The sequence below is a fragment of the Panthera uncia genome (assembly GCF_023721935.1).
Source record: "Panthera uncia isolate 11264 chromosome B3 unlocalized genomic scaffold, Puncia_PCG_1.0 HiC_scaffold_1, whole genome shotgun sequence".
NCBI lineage: Eukaryota > Metazoa > Chordata > Mammalia > Carnivora > Felidae > Panthera > Panthera uncia.
In genome coordinates this window covers 8,121,296-8,139,935 of record NW_026057582.1, presented here as the reverse complement: position 1 = coordinate 8,139,935, position 18,640 = coordinate 8,121,296, and the positions used below count along the sequence as shown (strand labels likewise).

The 18,640-nt window shown below is 55.4% G+C and overlaps 2 protein-coding genes across 2 annotated transcripts in view; both read left to right on the top strand.

Annotated features, from left to right (window-relative positions):
* The first annotated feature begins 5,536 nt into the window (after positions 1 to 5,536).
* Positions 5,537 to 18,640, top strand: part of BDKRB1 (bradykinin receptor B1) — a 27,945-nt gene continuing 14,841 nt past the window's right edge. Inside the window, exon 1 of the mRNA XM_049612210.1 lies at positions 5,537 to 5,613. The gene's annotated coding sequence lies outside the window, so the exon portion shown is untranslated. The remainder of the gene's footprint in view (positions 5,614 to 18,640) is intronic.
* BDKRB2 (bradykinin receptor B2) lies at positions 5,540 to 10,370 on the top strand. The gene is made up of 2 exons (XM_049612211.1): positions 5,540 to 5,613; positions 9,266 to 10,370. The coding sequence occupies exons 1-2, from the start codon at positions 5,540 to 5,542 to the stop codon at positions 10,368 to 10,370; spliced, it is 1,179 nt and encodes a 392-aa protein (XP_049468168.1).

The following is an 18,640-nucleotide window of genomic DNA, read 5'->3' as shown; positions in this document are numbered from 1 at the left end:
CCTGTTTCCGATTCTATGTCTCCCTCTCTCTCTGCCCCTCCCCCGTTCATGCTCTGTCTCTCTCTGTCCCAAAAATAAATAAAAAACGTTGAAAAAAAAAAAATTTAAAAAAAAAATTTTTTTTAATAAATAAACTTAAAAAACAAAAAAACCCTCTAAAAACCAATGTGGGGAAAAGAGTCAAAACAAGTTGAACAGAAGAACCTTCCATAATAAGGAGGTAAAGCATAAAGACTGAGCCAGCCCTGGGGTATCTGAGGGCGGGCAGAGTTGGGTGAGTGCACCCTACCCTGTGAGGCAGAAAGCATGTGGGTGAGGGGCTCTGCTCCTCTTACATTCTCTATACATGTTTCCAAAACATTCCAGGCCCATAAAGTGTCCAAATGCCGGAAGGGCCCACATGATTGGGTTGGATCTTCTGATTCAGCTCTCTAGGAGTTCCTGGAATGGGTGAGGACTTCCCAGAGCCCCATCCTTCCCCGTAGTCGGGTATGGCCTTTTTTTAGGGACAAAGAGGAAAAAAGTCCTTTGGGAATTCTGTGGCCAGGCCACGCTTTTTTCCCGCTGCCGAGGCCCATACGGTGCATGAGCCCACCTCCTTCCCCAGCCCCCCAGTATTTACTGTGGCCTGAAGTTTCCCTGGGTGCTTATCTGTAAGCCGCATCCTTACCCGGCACTCATGTAGATCTTATCTGATTCTAGAGGAAAGCATTTGTTCTGGAGATGTGTCTGGCAGAGGGCTCTAAGATGTGATTCAAGAGACCTCGGTTCTTTCCAGCTCTGGCCTGGACTCCAAAGGGCTGGGTGGTCTGAGACATTCCACTTCTTCCTGGAGCTAGTGGTGTTCAAGAGATGGGATGTGCAGATCAGTGCAGGCAGGGCGGAGGGGGCGGGGTGGAGGGGGAGGGCCCTTCCCACTCGGGGTGCTGAGTATAATGGGGTAGACGGCCACACACACACACACACACACACACACACACGGCAAAGGAGAACACCTTTTGTTCAGATGGAAGTTAGAACTACAGTCTCAAGTGTTCCCCCCAGATCCGCGGGGCCGGCGATGTCCCAGCGACACCCTCATCATCTCCCCACCCAGCTTTGGAATCAGTGTCCGAAAACCGAGGCTGGGTCTGTGAGCGGGAGAGCAGGCCCCACGGAAGGGTCCCCTCCGAAATCCCATGCCTCCCGTGGTGTGGCCGAAGCAGACCAGCCCTCCCACAGGGGTGGGGAGGGCAGCTCACATTCTGGAACACGTTGACCGCATGCTCTGTGCCTATTCAAGCACTGACTCATCCGCTGCTCACCACGGCCCTGCGAGGTGGGGGCTATTTTTACACTAAGCCCCAAATGACAAGCCCAGCAGAGGGGGACCCAGTTCTGATTCCGGAAGCCTCTAGCTGCCGCGCTGGGCCCCCTGGCTGGCGACACAAGTTTCTAGGGTGCTTTGGGGTTGTTTCCCCCCAGTTTGGTCACTCCCCCTGTGGGTTCTGCCATACTATTGCCACTTGTCCAGCTACTTCTTTAATAGACTTACTTCTGAATGGTCACTTCACGTGGCCACCTTCTTACTAAACGGAAAACCAGTGTCATCTGTCATAACAACAATCTGTGACAAATAAATACAATGGCCTGATGTATAAAAGCCCCTCTACTAAAGTCAGACAAGATTCAGGCACGAGGCCCGCCCTCTTCGGTGAAAGCAAATCCCACAGGGGTGTTGAAAATGCACCAACAGGGCTGGGACGGCCCCGGCGGGAAGAGTGACCACACAATACGGGGTTATTTGCCATTCAGCCCTCAACCCTCGCTTCGGGCAACAGCTCCCTGCTTTAGCACGCAGCCACAAAACGCTGCCACAAAACGCTGCCACGGCTGGGATCCCAGGTTGAGGGGCCCACACAAGGCGAGATTTGGCCTTGAGAAAGTGGCACTGTGTGTTTTGTGGCGGCTGCAGCCTCAGAGCCCCCCAGACACAAACCAAAACCGGATCCCTCTGAGACTCCGGTGGAATTTACTCCTGGCAGAACCGACGGCCAGTGTCGATGTGACTCAACGAAGGGAGATCTTTTTTAAAGCAAGTCCTTCTTGGACAGGATTCTGAGGCAGATGAACAAGGGAATCAGAATGTTGGAAGCTTCCTTCTGAGCATCAGTGTGAGCAACGAGGGGGGAGCCCAGTCACAGGGTCACCCCCCCCCCTTCTACCTCTACTCCAGCCAGGAGGGTCAGTCTGCGGGGGGACTGACCAGGACATCGAGGCCCAGGGGGGCAAGGGGGCTCGTTCAGGGTCACACGGAGAGTGCCGCACACCTGGCCACCGCCCCCCCCCACTCCCCCCTCCCCGTGCCAGCTTGAGCTGCTCCAAGCTCTCTCCCACATTCCTTCCGATCTTCTCTGACATCAGATTTTATAATCCCAGGGCCTATTCGACAGGGTCCCGGGAGGAAAGAGAAGCCACATTCACACTGGGTAATATTGAGGTGTTTTTGACAGAGGGTCTATTTTCGGAGTGTGGACGGCGTGTGGGGGTGCCGGCGGGGCACCAGAGCCAGCACAGCCAAGGTCCTGGCTCGGGTCACCCCCTCCCTCCCAGAGAACTGAACAGGACCAGGTGGCAGTCTCCAGAATCCTGGCCAGGGAGGTGGGAAGGGCCCCTGATAGGAGCTGTGAGCTCGGCCCCTGGAGGCCCTGAGGCAGAGAACTGGGAGCCCACGCCCCAGCTGATGCCCCATGTACTTCCTCCCTCCCTGCCCTGCTGGTGCTCCCACTGGCCAAGCCCAAAGGAAGCCAGCCCTGTTGAGGTTCCTGGGGGGCAGGGGGGGGCTTGCAGGGAGAGTGGCCTGGAGCTGCCTGCGGCTCCCACAGGCAGAATTCTCCTGGGGATGCCTCCGCCAGCAGAGGCAGAGAAGCAACTAGCGTCTACAATTTCTCCAGACTTGAAACCCCCTCTCCAGAGGGCTGCAGAGAAACTCCCGGCTTTGTTTTCAAAATGAGAGCAATGTTTACAGCCATTAGCCAGCAATTAGGATCAGCCGGCCAGATCCGGGAACACCCAACACCCAGGGGCCACGAGGAAACACTGGGCACTCCCCAGGGTGACTGAGCTGAAGCACCCCCGCCCCCGCCCGCAGTCACCTGTGCAGTTGTCACTGTCTGGGTGGAACTGGGGGGCCTGGGACAGACTGAAGTCCCTCAGCAGGAGAGGGGAGCCCCATGGGGCAGGGAAGCTCACCTTGCTTTCCCCCGCCCCCCCCCCCCCATCTCAATTAGGGTCCTGGAGGAATGAATGATTCAAACACATGGCCTCTGCCCTCCGCTTTCCAGGGAGCAGGGAGGCCCTCCCAAAAGGCAATCTACTAGACCTTTCTTCCCTTCCCCCAGACCCCTTCCGTCCCTGAAGCATCAGCAGGACTTGGCTGCTTGCTGGCCTCCTCTTGCAAGCTCCAAATCCTGACCTCCGCTCAGTTCAGGGGTTCAGGGAAACCTTTTCCAGATGTTCATTAAATATCTTCTGCCTCGTTTCCTACTTACTAACCCAGTCTCTTCTTTTTCTAATGCCTTAATGTTTCTTGGACTGTCGGCCGCCTTCCCTTCACCCCCTACAACCGGATTAGGAGAGCTGGCTTCTGGAAGCTCCGTGTGCCTGCTGAGGGGTGGCTGAAACCCGGGGCGGGGCAGATCCACGGCTCCATGCCCATGCACATGGGCACCCAGGTTTTCACACCCTTCCTGGACGGGAGCAAGAGGGCAGGTGAGATCCCGGCAGGAGCTCGAGATCTGGACCAGAAGGGGGGGTTCAAGCCCCACCTCTGGGTCTTGTTAGCAATGGCACCTGGACGAGTGACCTCCCCCATCTCTGCACCCCCACCTCCTCGGCAAGGCCAGCCTGTGGCAGATGCCTACCTCCCAGGATGAGAGTACAGTTGGTCTTTGAACAAAGCTGGGGGGAAGGGTGCTGACAGCCCTCCCTGTCGGAAATCCGCATCTAACTTTTGACACCCCCAGACCTTAACTGCTGAGAGCCTACTGTTGACCAGAAGCCTTACCAATAACATAAACTGCCGATTAACACATATTTTGTATGTCATATGTAATATATAGTGTCTTACAATAGAGTGAGCTAGGGAGAAGCAAATGTTATTAAGGGAAACGTAAGGAAGCCCCTGGGTGGCTCAGTTCATTAAACCTCTGCGACTCTCGGTTTCAGCCCAGGACCATGATCTCACGGTTCGGGGCATCAAGTCCCCCGCCTTCGCCCCCCCCCCCCCCCCCCCCTCCCCCCCCCCCCCCCCCCCCACTGCCTCCATCAGGCTCTGCGCTGACTGTGCAGAGCCTGCTTGGGATTCTCTTTCTCTGTCTGTCTGTCTCTCTCTCTCTCTGCCCCTCCCCTGCTCATGCTCGCTCACGCGCTCTCTCTCTCCCAAAATAAATATTAAAGAAAAAAAAAAAGAAAATCACAAAGAAGAGAAAATAAATTTACATTTATGGGAGTGTACCGTATTTATTGGAAAACATCCACATACCTGGACCCTCGCAGTTCAAAGCTGTGCTGTCCGAGGGTCAGCTGTACAGTGAAACATGAAGAGGGACAGAGAAAGGCTCTGAGTCCCTCTCACCTGGGGCTCAGACCTTGAGAGCACACAGTCACCACCACAAGGGTTGGAACCGCTCCTCTGTACCCGCCTTTGCCTTTAGGCTCGAAGCCCCTGGAGATGCTCCAGCCCAGGCCCCCCACCCCCAGCTCCAGACCCACTCTGAGCCCCACGGCTACTTGCACCCCTACCTGTGAGTTTCAGAAGCACCTCAAACTTAACAAGTCCCAGTCTAAACACATGACCCCTTCTCCAAGTCAGCCCTCCGCCTCTTCCCTTCACAGGAGATGGCAGCACCTGTGGTGGGGGGTGTCTTTGACACGTCCCTTGTTCTCCTCCCCGGGCTCTCATGGCCAGCCTTACACCAGGGCTGAACCTGCTAACCGGTCTCCCTGCTTCCACTCTGTCCCTGCCACAACCCCGTACCCTCCGTCCCCCAGCAGCCACCAGGGCCTAACACACATCCACACCAAGCTTCTTCCTGCCTCGGGGCCTTTGCACCTGCTGCTCCTTCGTAGACATCCTCCTCTCCACCGCCATCTTTTTGCTCAGTTTCCTCCTGCTCACCCTCGGCTCTTAAAATAAATATCCATTTCCCACACACACCCCCCACCCACACCAGGCTGGTTCAGGACTCCATCTTATATGCTTTCGTGGGACCTTTATTTCATAGCACTTACATCAGTTTTCAATTATTTAGTGACTATTTCAGTAATGTCTGGCTTCGCCATTAGACTGTAAGCTCCTGGAGGACAGGACATTGTGCCATTATGTCCCTAGCACCCAGTATGCAGCAGCTGCTGAATAAATATTTGTTAGTGAAGGGCTCGATTTCCCTTCCCTCATGGACAAACACATGTGTGTTTTATGGTCCCCAGCCCACGATCTAACTGTCTTTTCTCCTCCGATCAGCCCGGGCGCCTCACGCACGTCTCCCTCTGAGTCCAAATGTTCTCTTCCTGGAGGAGACATATGTTCCTGTCTTTTCATGAGGACCCCGTGCCCACCACAGCCACTTTCGGGTAAGTCAAAAGAATTCCTTGATTTACTGCTTATGGTGGGAGGGGCAGAAAGCCTGGAGAAGACTTGGGGAACGTGACCCTCATCTCCTGGGCAACAGGGAAAGCAACAGGCAATGTGGGATCCGCAGAAAAAAAACCTCTCGAGGGCTGGTAGGGCCCGTGTTCGAGTCCCCCATGGACCTGGTGGGAGCAGGGCAGGTGGTGTTCTCTTGGGTTTGGTGGGGTACGGGGATGCGGGAGGAGGATACAGAAGTGATGGTCATGTGCGACCCATCCCAAATGAACTTGGAAATGAAGAGAGTGACACTCTGAAGTCAACACCCAAGGAGTCAGAAATGCACCAGGTCACCATGGAGAAGGGATGTCTCCAACTCATGTCTGATGTCTGGTAGGAGGCCTAGCCACTCTATAGAGAGAACCGATTGCGAGTGGAAGCAGAAGAAAGGGAGGGTCGGTCTTGAGGGTTCAGGGCTGGCGAGACAAAGGGCAGAGGGGCCCCGCCTGGCTTCTCAGCCCTGTATGGGGTGCAGCATACCATGGAGATGACCAGGCAGCCACGGGGCACTTAACTCCCAGTTTTGCACTCCCCAGGCCACCTCGGACAATCTAGTGGCTTCTCAGAGCCAGCTAAGTGCCAGGGGCCATCCCGTTGGCAAAGGACCACATTGCTGGGAAATTAACAGGCAGCATCTGGTGCCATACTTCCGTCTTCCGAGACCCAGACCCTGAGAGACAACTGTCCAAGCCTGGGTCACTGAGAAAATGGGTTTTATGTAGCTGCAAAAACAGGGCCAAAGGCTGGACCAAGGAGGTTGTCCAGGAGAAGCCTTACATCCAGAGGCTCTGGAAGGAGCCTGCCAGTTTGCACAGGTCAGGAACTTAGGGCCCAGTGGGGACGGCCCGTCTCTGTTCTGTGATATCTGGGGTCTCAGCCGGAATACTCCAAGGCTAGGGTGCCAGGGTCAACCAAAGCCTGAACTGGGGCCAGAGGATCTGCTTCCAAGGGGGCAAGTTGGTTCCTCCCACACCGCTGCTTGAGCGCCCTCACAACATGGCTGCCAGCTGCCCCCACAGCAAGCACCCTTGCAAGGCCAAGGAAGAAACTGCAATGTGTTTTATGACAGACCACGGACTCACACAGTCACTGCCACCACGGGTGGGAAGCAAGTCAGCGGCTACATTCACTGCAAGAGGAACTAGACTCCACCCTTTGAAGGGAAGGGTAGCAAAAAATTGGGGGACATATCCAAATCACCACTCCACCAGAAGAATCTTCCCAGAGCCTTTCTCCTATCCCATCACTCCCTCCTTAAAGCTCTCAGGGACAAAGCTTCACTTTCTTAGCAGCCAGTGATGACTGTCTTTTTTCCTTTATTCATCCCATCCCTGGCCACTTCCCACCTTGCCTTCCGGAACATGCCGGAGGCTTCCGCATCTCTGCACCTCCGCTCAAGCTGCTCCTTCTGCCTGGTCTTCCTCTCTCCTTGTTGGTGTTGTTTGTTTGTCTTGTTTTTTCATTTTCTTATTTGAGAACAGTGGAGACACAATGCTACCTTGGTTTCCAGGGTACAGCATAGCCATCCAACTTCTCTATATGTTACGCTGTGCTCACTGCAAATGTAGCCACCCTCTGTCACCATATAACACTGTTCCTTCTTGCTCTCTGTTGACATGTTCCTCATCTTTCAAGATCCAGCTCCAGAGTCACAGAGTCACCTCCGTCCTTCTCCACACACACCCAATTCTGTGCCCCACACCCCCACGGCATCCATCACACTCTAGACCACAGTTGCCAGGAGCTTTGGCAGGGCGTGGGGGACACGTGGCACTCACCTCTGGGTCTCTACAGCCAGGGTGGAGCTCAGCACAGAGAAGATGCTCAAAGCACATTGAAAGGACCATTGCAGGGGCACCGGGGCGGCTCAGCTGGTTGAGCGTCTGACTTTGGCTCGGGTCACGTTCTCGTAGTTCGAGAGTTCGAGCCCCGCGTCGGGCTCTGTGCTGACAGCTCGGAGCCTGGAGCCTGCTCGGGATGCTGTGTCTCCCTCTCTCTCTGCCCCTCCCCCACTGGTACTCTGTCTCTCTCTCTCTCTCTCTCTCTCTCTCTCTTTCAAAAATAAATAAAACATTAAAAAAAAGACAACTGTTTTAAAAAAGTAAATAAATGAATACATACACACGTACCCACATAAATAAATACATAAATAACAATTGCACTGAGGAATGAGTTAGTCACAGGTGCCCAGTTTGGCCGCTCAAAGCCAGCCAGCTGGTCCTGGAAGCAGAGGGGCTTTTCCTAGGAAATCCCAGCGGTGAACAGCAGATTCTTTCCCATAGCTGTGGCTCAGCCCGCCACCCCCCACCTCCCAGCCAATGAGCCTGCCCCGGAAGGACTCACCCGCCCAGGAAGAGCTCCCCTCCCACCACCTTCCCCGACTCTCCCTGCCCTGGGCACTAGGGAAACATCTACTCAGTCTTGCCCTCTGGTTGCACTCTCCGCTTCCGATGTGTCTTCACGCCCGCGCTTTGAGTTGGCCCTTGCGACAGCCGTACAAAGCCAGTCAAGAAGAGAGCAGCGTTTTGCTCCAAAGGAAACACAATGGAAGCTCGGGCAGGTCAAGCAATTTGCCTAAGACCACACAGCCAGGGAGCTGTCCAACCCCCGTGCCTCTTGGCAGAGGGTAGAGAGGAAGTAGCCTGAACAGTGACACTTCCAGAAAATGAACCGCCCTGTGGTCTGAGTCGCACCCAAGAGTGGAAGAGGAAGAAGTGAGTTGATGATACAGTCACTAATACAGGAGCAAGAACCTGAAAACAGTGGCGCCGGTTGTTTTCATTAAGTTCACGAAAAGCCGATAATTATTCGTGCTTGTTGAGCCAAGAGCACAGCTTTTTGCCCACTGTCTTGGATTCCCACCGCAGCCCTGAGAAGTAGATTCTGTTATTCCCATTTTACGAGGTAGGTCACTGAGGTTCGGAGAGGCTAATTAACTCACCCAAGGTCACGCAGCCAATGAACGCGCCGAGATATGAACTGTCTGGTTCCAAAGCCCCTGCCTTCCCTTGCCATCACGTGACCTCGGACTGTCGTCAACACTTGGCTGATGGAGGTTCTGGAAGCACAGCGCTGCCTTCTGCCAGAAGGAGACAGGGTGTGGGCAGATGGGCTGTGGTCTCGGAGGCAGGTTGGAATATCACTGTCTGGCATGATATCACCTTTCTCCTCTAATAAATTACTCACCGTGACCAGGCCACGAGAGGCTGAAAGATGCCCAGCTCCCTTGGGAGGGGCCCGCGCGATAAGGAAGGAATGTGTTTTGCATCCTCCCATCACGGAAGCTTCGAGGAGGCCCAGGGCCCAAGACTGGTTGTTGGTGCCGCGGGGGGACACCGTCCAAGGAGACATCCCAACGGAGCTGCCAGGCAAAGAACACGAGCTCTCGGCTCAGCCCAAGGAGACGGGGTCCCTCTGAAAGACCCCGGGGAGTCCGGGGCGCCCCGGTCTCTGAGCACGCGGCAGAAAGGGCCTGAGCGCCCCTCCCGACCTCGCTTCCGGAAGCTGCTTGCTGAGTCCCCCTCCTTCTGCGTCAGTTGTCTCTCCTCCTTCTTGTGACCTCGAGGTGTAACAGCCTCTTTTGTGCTTTTCTTTTAGCGTCGAAATGCTCAACATCACCTCGCAGGTGCTCGAGCCCACTCTCAACGGGACGTCGTCCCAGGGCTGCGTCTACGACGAGTGGAGGAGCTGGCTCAACGCCATCCAGGCTCCCTTCCTCTGGGTCCTGTTCGTGCTGGCGGCCCTCGAGAACATCTTCGTCCTCGGCGTCTTCTGCCTGCACAAGAGCAGCTGCACGGTGGCCGAGATCTACCTGGGCAACCTGGCCGCGGCGGACCTGCTCCTGGCCTGCGGGCTGCCCTTCTGGGCCATCACCATCGCCCACAACTTCGACTGGCTTTTTGGGGAGGTCCTCTGCCGCGTGGTGAACACCATGCTCTACATGAATCTGTACAGCAGCATCTGCTTCCTGATGCTCGTGAGCATCGACCGCTACCTGGCCCTGGTGAAAACCATGTCCATGGGCCGGATGCGCGGGGTGCGCTGGGCCAAACTCTACAGCCTGGTGATCTGGGGGTGCACGCTGCTCCTGAGTTCGCCCATGCTGGCCTTCCGGACCATGAAGGAGTACACGGCCGAGGGCTACAACGTCACGGCCTGCCTCATCGTCTACCCGTCGCGCACCTGGGAGGTGTTCACCAACGTGCTCCTGAACTCCGTGGGCTTCCTGTTGCCCCTGGTCGTCATCACCTTCTGCACGGCGCAGATCATGAAGGTGCTGCGCAACAACGAGATGCAGAAGTTCAAGGAGATCCAGACGGAGAGGAAGGCCACGGTGCTGGTCCTGGCCGTGCTGCTGCTGTTTGTCACCTGCTGGCTGCCTTTCCAGGTCAGCACCTTCCTGGACACGCTGCTGCGCCTCAACGTCCTGTCCGGCTGCTGGGATGAGCACATCGTCGACGTCTTCACGCAGATCGCGTCCTACATGGCCTACAGCAACAGCTGCCTCAACCCGCTGGTGTACGTGATCGTGGGCAAGCGCTTCCGCAAGAAGTCACGGGAGGTGTTCCGGGGACTGTGCCAGAAGGGGGGCTGCGTGTCAGAGGCCACCAAGACGGAGAACTCCATGGGCACGCTACGGACCTCCGTCTCGGTGGAACGCCAGATTCACAGACTGCCCGAGTGGGTGGGGAACAGCCAGTGAGGGCCGCCCCGAGGACTACGGTTCACGTGGGTGAGGGTGCGGTTACAGCTGCCCCTCAGGATGTGCCCCGAGCAGGAACGGAAGGCATGCGACCTTGGGCAGTAAGTCGACATCTCCGGCCAAACACAGGCGCTTCATTCCCGCCCTGCCCAAGATGCAGCGGGCGAGGCCGTGAGGATGGGGTGACCTCGTGCCCAGAGCCAAGGGCTCCATAAACATGACGGTATTATTGTTCCCATTTGCTGCCACCCGTGGGCCAGTCTGCTTCTTCCCAGGAGTGGAGGGGGCCTGGGGACAGGGACAGGAGGGACTGAGTGTCCCTCCCACGTGGCGTCCCAGCCCGCCCCAGCATGCCAGATCACACCTCCGGGAGAACTGCCACCCCAGCTTTGAGGCCACGGCTGGGTCCACAGGCGGGGGGCCTGGCTGGAGTTTTGCCTTCAGTCTCTTAAATCCTCTCAGCTGGGACTCCGGAGGATGATTTCTCAGATCAGTGAAGGTTGAACTCTGAGGGATCCCTGGTAAGAACCCGGAGACCAGGATCCCATCACTCCCCCTGCCCGTGGCCAAGATGGTCTGTGCCAAACAAGAGCTCGATGAGCACTTAGCAGTTCTCTGGCACTTGCTGTGTAGGCAAGTATTGAGCACCGCGGGCAAGAGGGAAGAAAAAAGCAAATATGATCTCTGTCTCCGAGGAACTCGCAAACTCGAGCAGGGATGACCCCTTCCAACGACCAGAAGGCTGTTCTGCGACGTGGTGGAGCGAGGCACCCTGGCTGGTGCAGAGGGGAGGACTGAGGAGGAGCCTGACGCCCCAGTTCTGCTGATAATTAGTGGCACGTCACTTAATCCCTGCCTGTTTCGTCCTCTGTGACATCAGCTTGTTGGGAGGGCTGAAAGACATAACAGGCACGAAAGTGCTTGGGAAAAAGGAAAGGTGCTATATAAATGTGAGGCTTTATTAGGCACACAGTATGGAAATAAATTTATTATAAAGAAACGGACTCGGGTTTTACAATAGCTCTTTAGAGGAGAACCGGTATTGTAGCTAACGGTGCTGTAAATAAAGCACGTCTCAGGGTTGGCCTCATAGCAGGTGCGCAACAACGTTACCTGCCTTCCACCTTCCCGTAACGCTGCCCGCCCGCCCCCCACACATACACACACACACGCGAGCGTTCTGCGGACACGCCACCCCTTCAATGTTTGATTTGTGATGCCCGCGAGAGATGTTTGAGTGAACTTGCCGGGGACTCATGCTCAGACCGGGGGTGGGCAGTACTCAGGCGGAGTCCAGCCCGTCCACCGTTGTCCGGGTCTCAGCAACCGAGGGCACCGACCAATTGCCACCCGAGGACAGCAGCCCAATGATTTGGCACGAGGGTCACGGACCCCATAGTGCTGATCCTGGGACCAAGCTCCCCTACAGGGCTGAGCGCCTCATTTGGGCCAGCTGGGTCTGAGTCACAGCGTGGCTGCCTGGTCTTATGTGACCAAGAGGAAGCCCTGGGGCCCCACAGGATGAACCCAGAAGGGAGAACGCCCTCTCCCCCAGGGGCCTCCAGCCGGTGCTGCGGAGAGGCTGTGGCTCCGCCTTCGCTGGGCGGGGCCGGCAGTGGTTGGATGGGGCAGCGGTGGGCGGGGTGATGGGGCAGCGGTGGGCGGGGCGATGGGGCAGCGGTGGGCGGGGTGATGGGTGGGGCGGGGCGGGTCCCAGGAGTAAGGCCACAGGAAGCTGAACCAGCATCCTTGGCCAGAGGCTTAAGAGACAGTCCTATCGCCAAGCCCCCCGTGCTCCAGGGAGGATTCATTTCTTTTTTTCTACGGGGCTCCCAATCGGCCTGCTGTGGCCGGCAGGTACCGTGGGGAGTAAGGAGAACGCACCTCCCGGGCTCCAAGGCTCCAACGTCATGTGGTGGAGAACCAAGGCGGGGAGGGCCAGCTCAGTAGCAGTGGAGCTCAGGAGCTACCAGGATGGTTAAGGCAAGCGACACCAGGACAGCATTCATTCACTCAAAGTAATTGGATACTTGTTAGCAAGCCCTCTCCGGAGAAGATGGAAACCCCAAAGACCAGGAAACCTTGGATGGCAAACAGCCCGTAAATCCTCATCAAACCAGCTCTAGATTTTAAAGCAAAAGGAGTCAGAAAAGATTCCCAGCCTTTGTGCCCCTGCCACGCACACCCCTCTGCCCCAATAAACACACACACTCGTAGCTGGAGAAAGAAAACGGTTGAAGAAGTAGGCAGGGTTTAACATTTTAATGGAGTTAAACCGCGCGCAGACTGTGAGTGGAATAGAAAGGAGGCTGTGCTTCGCACATGTGTAGCACTCATCCATCAGCGGGTGTGTGATGGGCACCTAATGGTCATTTAGCTCTGGACACCTAATGGTCACTTAGGGGTCCTCCCGTGGCCTGAGGAGCCATCAGTCTGCAGGAGGGCAGCCGCCCAGTGGGTTGTTTTGACACTGTGATAAAGAACATTGTCCTGTGAAAGACCCAGAGAGCTGTTACATTGTAAGGAGGGAGCAATTCACAAACAATGAGAAATGGATGAGGTGTGTAAACATGTGTCTTTTCCATACAGCTTAATAAACGGTCGAGGAGTTTTTTTGCAGTAGTTTTTGCAGGCGTTTTTCATGTCACGGTTCCCGAAAACCTTAGTTTTGTGAGGACACTGCAAATCAAGAGGCAGCGAGAAGGCCATTATTTCCGCTCAACCCGCTTTAGGGCTTCTGTCCTGCAGAACAGCGGTGTCCAAGCTCTTGTGATTGTGTATCCCTATAAGTAAAAGAATTTTGATTATGCATACCCAATGTGTAAACTCATTAATATGTATTAAACTGCAGGCTCTAAAATATACCGAAGTAGAAATGTAAGAAAATTGAATAGGGTTTGATAGTCTCCCCCGTCCTCCGTTCCTGCAGTGGTAACTCATCAAGCTCCCACCAGGTGCCAGAGAGCCCCCATGAGGCCCTAGAATCAGAGGGGTGGCAACAAGTTCAATCATTCATGCATGCAATATATATTTACTGAGGACCTTCCCTCTCACCTCCCCTTCCAAGCAGGAGTGCCTTCTACAATGTCTAGATTAAACAAACAGTTGTGTAGCCATTGCTTGCATAATCCCAGTGATGGGGAACTCATTACCCACTTCATTTAGGGGACCTCCTCATTACTCACGTATTCATTCATTCACTCGTTCATTAAAGAACACTTCTATTCTGTCTCTACAGAAGTGGCATTACTCGATCTATACACCTCCACGCACCCATACCAGAAACCTGGGGGTCATCGGTCAATACACCCTCTCCCCCATCCCTCCCACCTACCGGATCAGCACCTCTTTCAGATTCCACCCACGTGTTTCCGGGACCTATCTGCTTCTCTCTGTGGCTGAGCATCCTCTCACCGCTCTTGCCGTCTCTGATGCTGACCTCGACCGTCTGCCAGCTCTTATCCTTCACTCTGTATCCAATGACGTGTCTTCACACAAATACAACCGTAGAGGGGCTATACCCCGAAAGAGCAGCGTTTAGGAGCCGAGGCTTGGGATGAGGCAGACCTGGGTTGGATTCCAGTCCTGGTTCCGGCCGGGGCTCCTATTTGTTGTGTGGTCTGGAGCATCTCACCGATCCTTTCTGAGCCTACGTTTTCTCATCTGTAAAAGGGGGCGAATAAGGGCATCTGCCTTACAGAGCTGTTGACAGGATTCGCGCAGAAAAGCGTCTAGCCCGGTGCCTGGTACAGAGTTGGCACTCGACGCGTGTGAGCGGCCACGATGGTGATGATGATGGTGATGACAGCTGTGATGAAGACGATGGTGAGGGCGAGGACCATGCTCTCTAACAGGAAATCCTGCAAACATGTCCCGGCACCCGGGATAAAGTTCTACATCCATAACGTGGCTCGCAAGACCTGTCATGAGCCAGCCCCTGCCTTGTATCTTTCCCTCTCTCCACTTCCTGGCTCGTTCTCTGCCCTCTGGCCCTAGTGTCCACAACTGGATAGAGTCCGACACATTTTCCGTGCTCCTTCCAGTGCTCGAGCCTCCCACTCGGCCTGCACCCTTCCCTCCCCAGCAACTCTGAGCTCAGAGAAAGTTGCCCACCACTGCCCAAGGGAGCTCACTCCTCTAAGGGACTTTGGTCGAAGGGTAAGCGTGACTCTAGGATGTCTGCAGCCCAGAGGGAAGCCACCTGGCTGGAAGTGTGAACTGGGCTCTCGGCAGGTGGAAACGGACTGGGAAAGCCGCCCTCCCACCTGCCCCCAGCCAGCCCAGCAACATGAGCAGCCCCTGCCTTCCCGACCCTCCGCGGCACCCCCCCTGAAAGCCCACCGGTGGGCCCCTGAGCCTGCCCTGGCCGAGTGGGTGAGGAGGTGGGGTCACGGTGCAAGCTGAATGCCAGCGACCTGGTGGGACTGAAGGCTAGCGATGAGGGCCGTCGTCGATCTCTGAAGTCCCTGGTGCAGTCTTCATGATTTGGAAAGCAAAGCCTCGGTCCGCAGCCACCGGCAGTGTGGTCCCCTCTCTCCTTGCTCTTAGCCCCTGAGCCCACGGCAGAGCCACACCTTCTGACCTCTCGCCAAACCCTGGAGGATTGGGAGCAGTGGTGGGTGGGGGGGGGGGGATGGGGCGAGGCGAGGAGGTCACGATTCAGCAGTGGGAATGGCTGGAAGCCTGACGGCTTGCTTGTTGTTTTTTGGCTGAGGTCAAATGGCCCCATGATAACGTCTCACACTCCGCTGACCTCTTTTCAGACCCTCGTGACCCCTCAGGGAGGTGGGCACCTGCGTTACCGCCAGTTCATGATGGGGAAACTGAGGCCCAGAGAGGGAAGTAACTTGCTAAGACCCCACTGCTCTTCAGGAGGGGTGCTTGTGACTTCACGTGGGGGGGGGGGGTGGGTACGAATCTGGCCTCAAGCTGCCTTCCTGCGGGGACAGCTTCTGAGCCCGCGCTGGGACTGTTTCTGCCCTAACAGAGTCTGAATCTTGTAGGCCTCGTGAGTATTTACCTCCTACAGAATCCACCCCCCCCCCCCCACACACACACCAGGGGCTGGAGGCTGACACCTTACCCTGAGATGTTCTCCGTAGCAGCTTTATCGAGATATGACTCACAAGCCAGACAGCTCACCCATTCCAGTGGGTTTCGCTTGCCCCCAGAGCTGTGTGGTCACTGTTCTCTAGTTCCAGAACATGCTCATCACCCCAGTGTGAAATCCCCCAGCACCGCCTTTCCCCAGGTCCCGGAGCCACTAACCCTCCCGTCTCCAGACTTGCCTCTTCTGAACATTTCATTCGGATGGAATCATAACACCACGTGCCTTTTGTGTCTGGTTCCCTTCATGTGCCCGACGCTGAGAGGTAACATGTCATTGTAGGGGGAGAACTTTGGAGGCCAGGCCTTGAGGCCCCACCATGCCACCCACCCGCTGTGTGATCTTGGCCAACCCCTCACCCCCCCTCCAACGGCCTTTGGTCTCAGTTTCCTCATCTGGAAACTAGGCAGCTAACACCCTAAGTGTGACTGTCTTACCCAGAGCTAATGACTCTGGAAGGAGGGCTCCATAAACTGTAGAGGGCAGCACCAATGTGACAGCGACTGCCCTGGGCTTGGAGCCAGGTTCCTGGTTCACATGCCAGCTCTGTCAATCCTGCCTCTGGGAATTCGGGCAAAGCCAGTCAGGTTCTCTGAGTTTCTGTTCTCTCGCCTATACAATGAGAATCCAGGTGCTGTGAAGAATAACAGAGATCAAAGCACTCTCGTGGGTTAAATAGTATTCCGTCCCCCCCCTCAAGTTCATGTCCACATGGGACCTCAGAACAGGATCTTATTTGGGAATAGGGTTTTCACAGAGGTCATTAAGGTAGGAGGAGGTCGTACCGGATTATGGTGGGCCCTATGTCCAAGGACCGGGGTCCTCATAGGAGGAGGAGAGACACACAGAGACACGGAGGCCACAAGGAGATGTAGTCAGAGATCAGAGTGACGGTCCCACAAGCCAAGGAACGTCAAAGATTCCCCAGAACCGCCAAGAAGCCAGGAAACAGTCATAGAAGACACTGTTCCTCAGAACTTGCCGACACCTCGATCTTGGACTTCTGGCCTCCTGACCTGGGAGAGATTAAATTTCCGTTGCTCGAAGCCAGACTGTCTGCGGCACTAGGCTCCGGCAGCCCCGGGAGGCGGCCAGAGGCGCTGTAATCGTTCTGAGGCCGCGCTCACTCACCTTTGGGCCTGCCCACCGGGGTCCACACAGACCCCTTTCCCCCCAGCAATGCAGGAGTCAACCAGAAGCTTCCTTGAGGTCTCCTGAGGCCTGGCGATGCCAGCTGGTGACAGAAGTGTCCCTAAGAAAGAGCAGGCTAGAGCATCTTGCAGAACTCGAGGGAGTTTTTCCAAAGGAGGATCCCCAGGCCTTTCTCAAGGTCATGTAGGATGTTAGGGGCAAACCCAGGCCCCCCAGAGTGTACGAACCACAGACCTGCTGGAGCCGGGTTTATTAAATACCCCAGGCCCCAGGCTGCTGGCCCAGGACCGGGGCTGCCCTGTTGCCCTCTTCCTTCCCCAGGCCCCAAAGCCAGGCTGATTCAGGGCCTCCCAGACCAGGCTAAGAAGAGGCCACAGGGCCCGGCTCCTGGCTTCCGACTCGGTGGAAGGTTGTTTAGGGACAACCCCACAAGATGAACCAAGACGGGGTTCTGAAGCTTCCCCGGACACCCCGTCCACGCTGAGTCAACTTCCGAGGCCCACACAGAGGGCCAGCCCTGTCTGCCTGTTTCCTCTCTGGGGTCCCGGCCAAGACAGAGGACAGCTTACATAACCCTTCTTGTGCAAGAGCAAAGCAATAACCCAGGACAGCTCCCGCTGGCTGCGTCACCACAGCGTCTCACCTGATCCCCAAACTCTGAGAAGGGGCCCGCTTCACAGACCAAGAAACCAAGGCTTCCGGAGGCGGCGCAGAAACCGGTCCGAGGTCAGCCAGCTCCTCAGTGATGGAGCTAGGATCCGAACCCTCCCTGGCAGGTGGCTCTGCGGCCCAGACGCGCCCGCCCCGAATTCCAGATCAGACCTGAGGACCGGGGCCTTGCTTGCAAGTCAGATTTTTCCCCCAAAGTACCTGTCCACTGGGAGGAAGACAAAGCAGTGGGACCTTGGCATCCCGACTGCTGGATGGCCTTTCGGGGCAGTCTGACCCCTGTCCTCGTGCTCCATGGGGAAGAACAGACCCTCTCACTGCGAGAACTGGTTGTCTCTCCTGGGTGCCCCCACCCCATTAACCGCCCGAATTCTTTCTCTTCAATTCAGTTCTAAAATCATTTTCTCCTAGAGCCATAGGGCTCACCTTCTACTCTGTAAGCTATTGTGGTGCCATTATTTACTTTGGAAGAATTTCCCCAAAGTTTCTCGAAACGAAACAAAACAAAGTGAAAACAAAATAACGACAACAACAACAACCAAAATCGAAACCAAAACCTGGCTCCTGATTGGTCCGATAAGTCTCAGAACTGCAACCACGACACCTTCCTCGAGAGGCTTCACAATGCACAAAAGCATATTAAAGGCCCTGAGAAGTCCTGCAAGGAGGCATGCTTCTCTAAGCCTGGTCTAACCCCAGGTCTCCCAGACTTGATCGGCACGGAATCTGTTTTCCACTGGCTGCTCTTCCTGTTCTCCTTGCCCAGCACCTCCTTCTCCACCTAAAATTTAAATGTTGGCACTCCTCAGGCTTCAACCCTAAGCCTTCTTCTCTTCTCTCTGCGTGGGCCATCTTACTAATCCCAGCCAGGATCATGGTTCTAAATGCCATCTGTGATGACGAGTCTTACGTGTCAGCTTGGCTGGGCTCCAGCACCTGGTTCTTTAATCACACAGGAATCCGGGGTTGCTGCAAAGGTCTTTTGTAGATGTGGTGAACATCCCTTGCTTGAAGTAAAGGAGATTACCCTCAATAATGTGGTGGACCTCATCCAAGCGGTTGAAAGCCTTAAGAACAACAACTAAGATTTCCAGAGAAGAAATTCTGCCTCAGAACTGCTGCATGAGCTCCTACCTGAGTTTCTAGTCCTCTGCTCTGCCCTATGGATTTTGACATAGCCAGCCCCTGTAATCACATGAACTAATGCCTTGGAATAAACATCTTGATTGATAGATAGATGATGATGATGAAGAAGATAGATGATCGATAGACAGGTAGATAGATAGATGATAGACAGATAGACAGGTAGATAGATAGATGATAGACAAGTAGATAGATGATA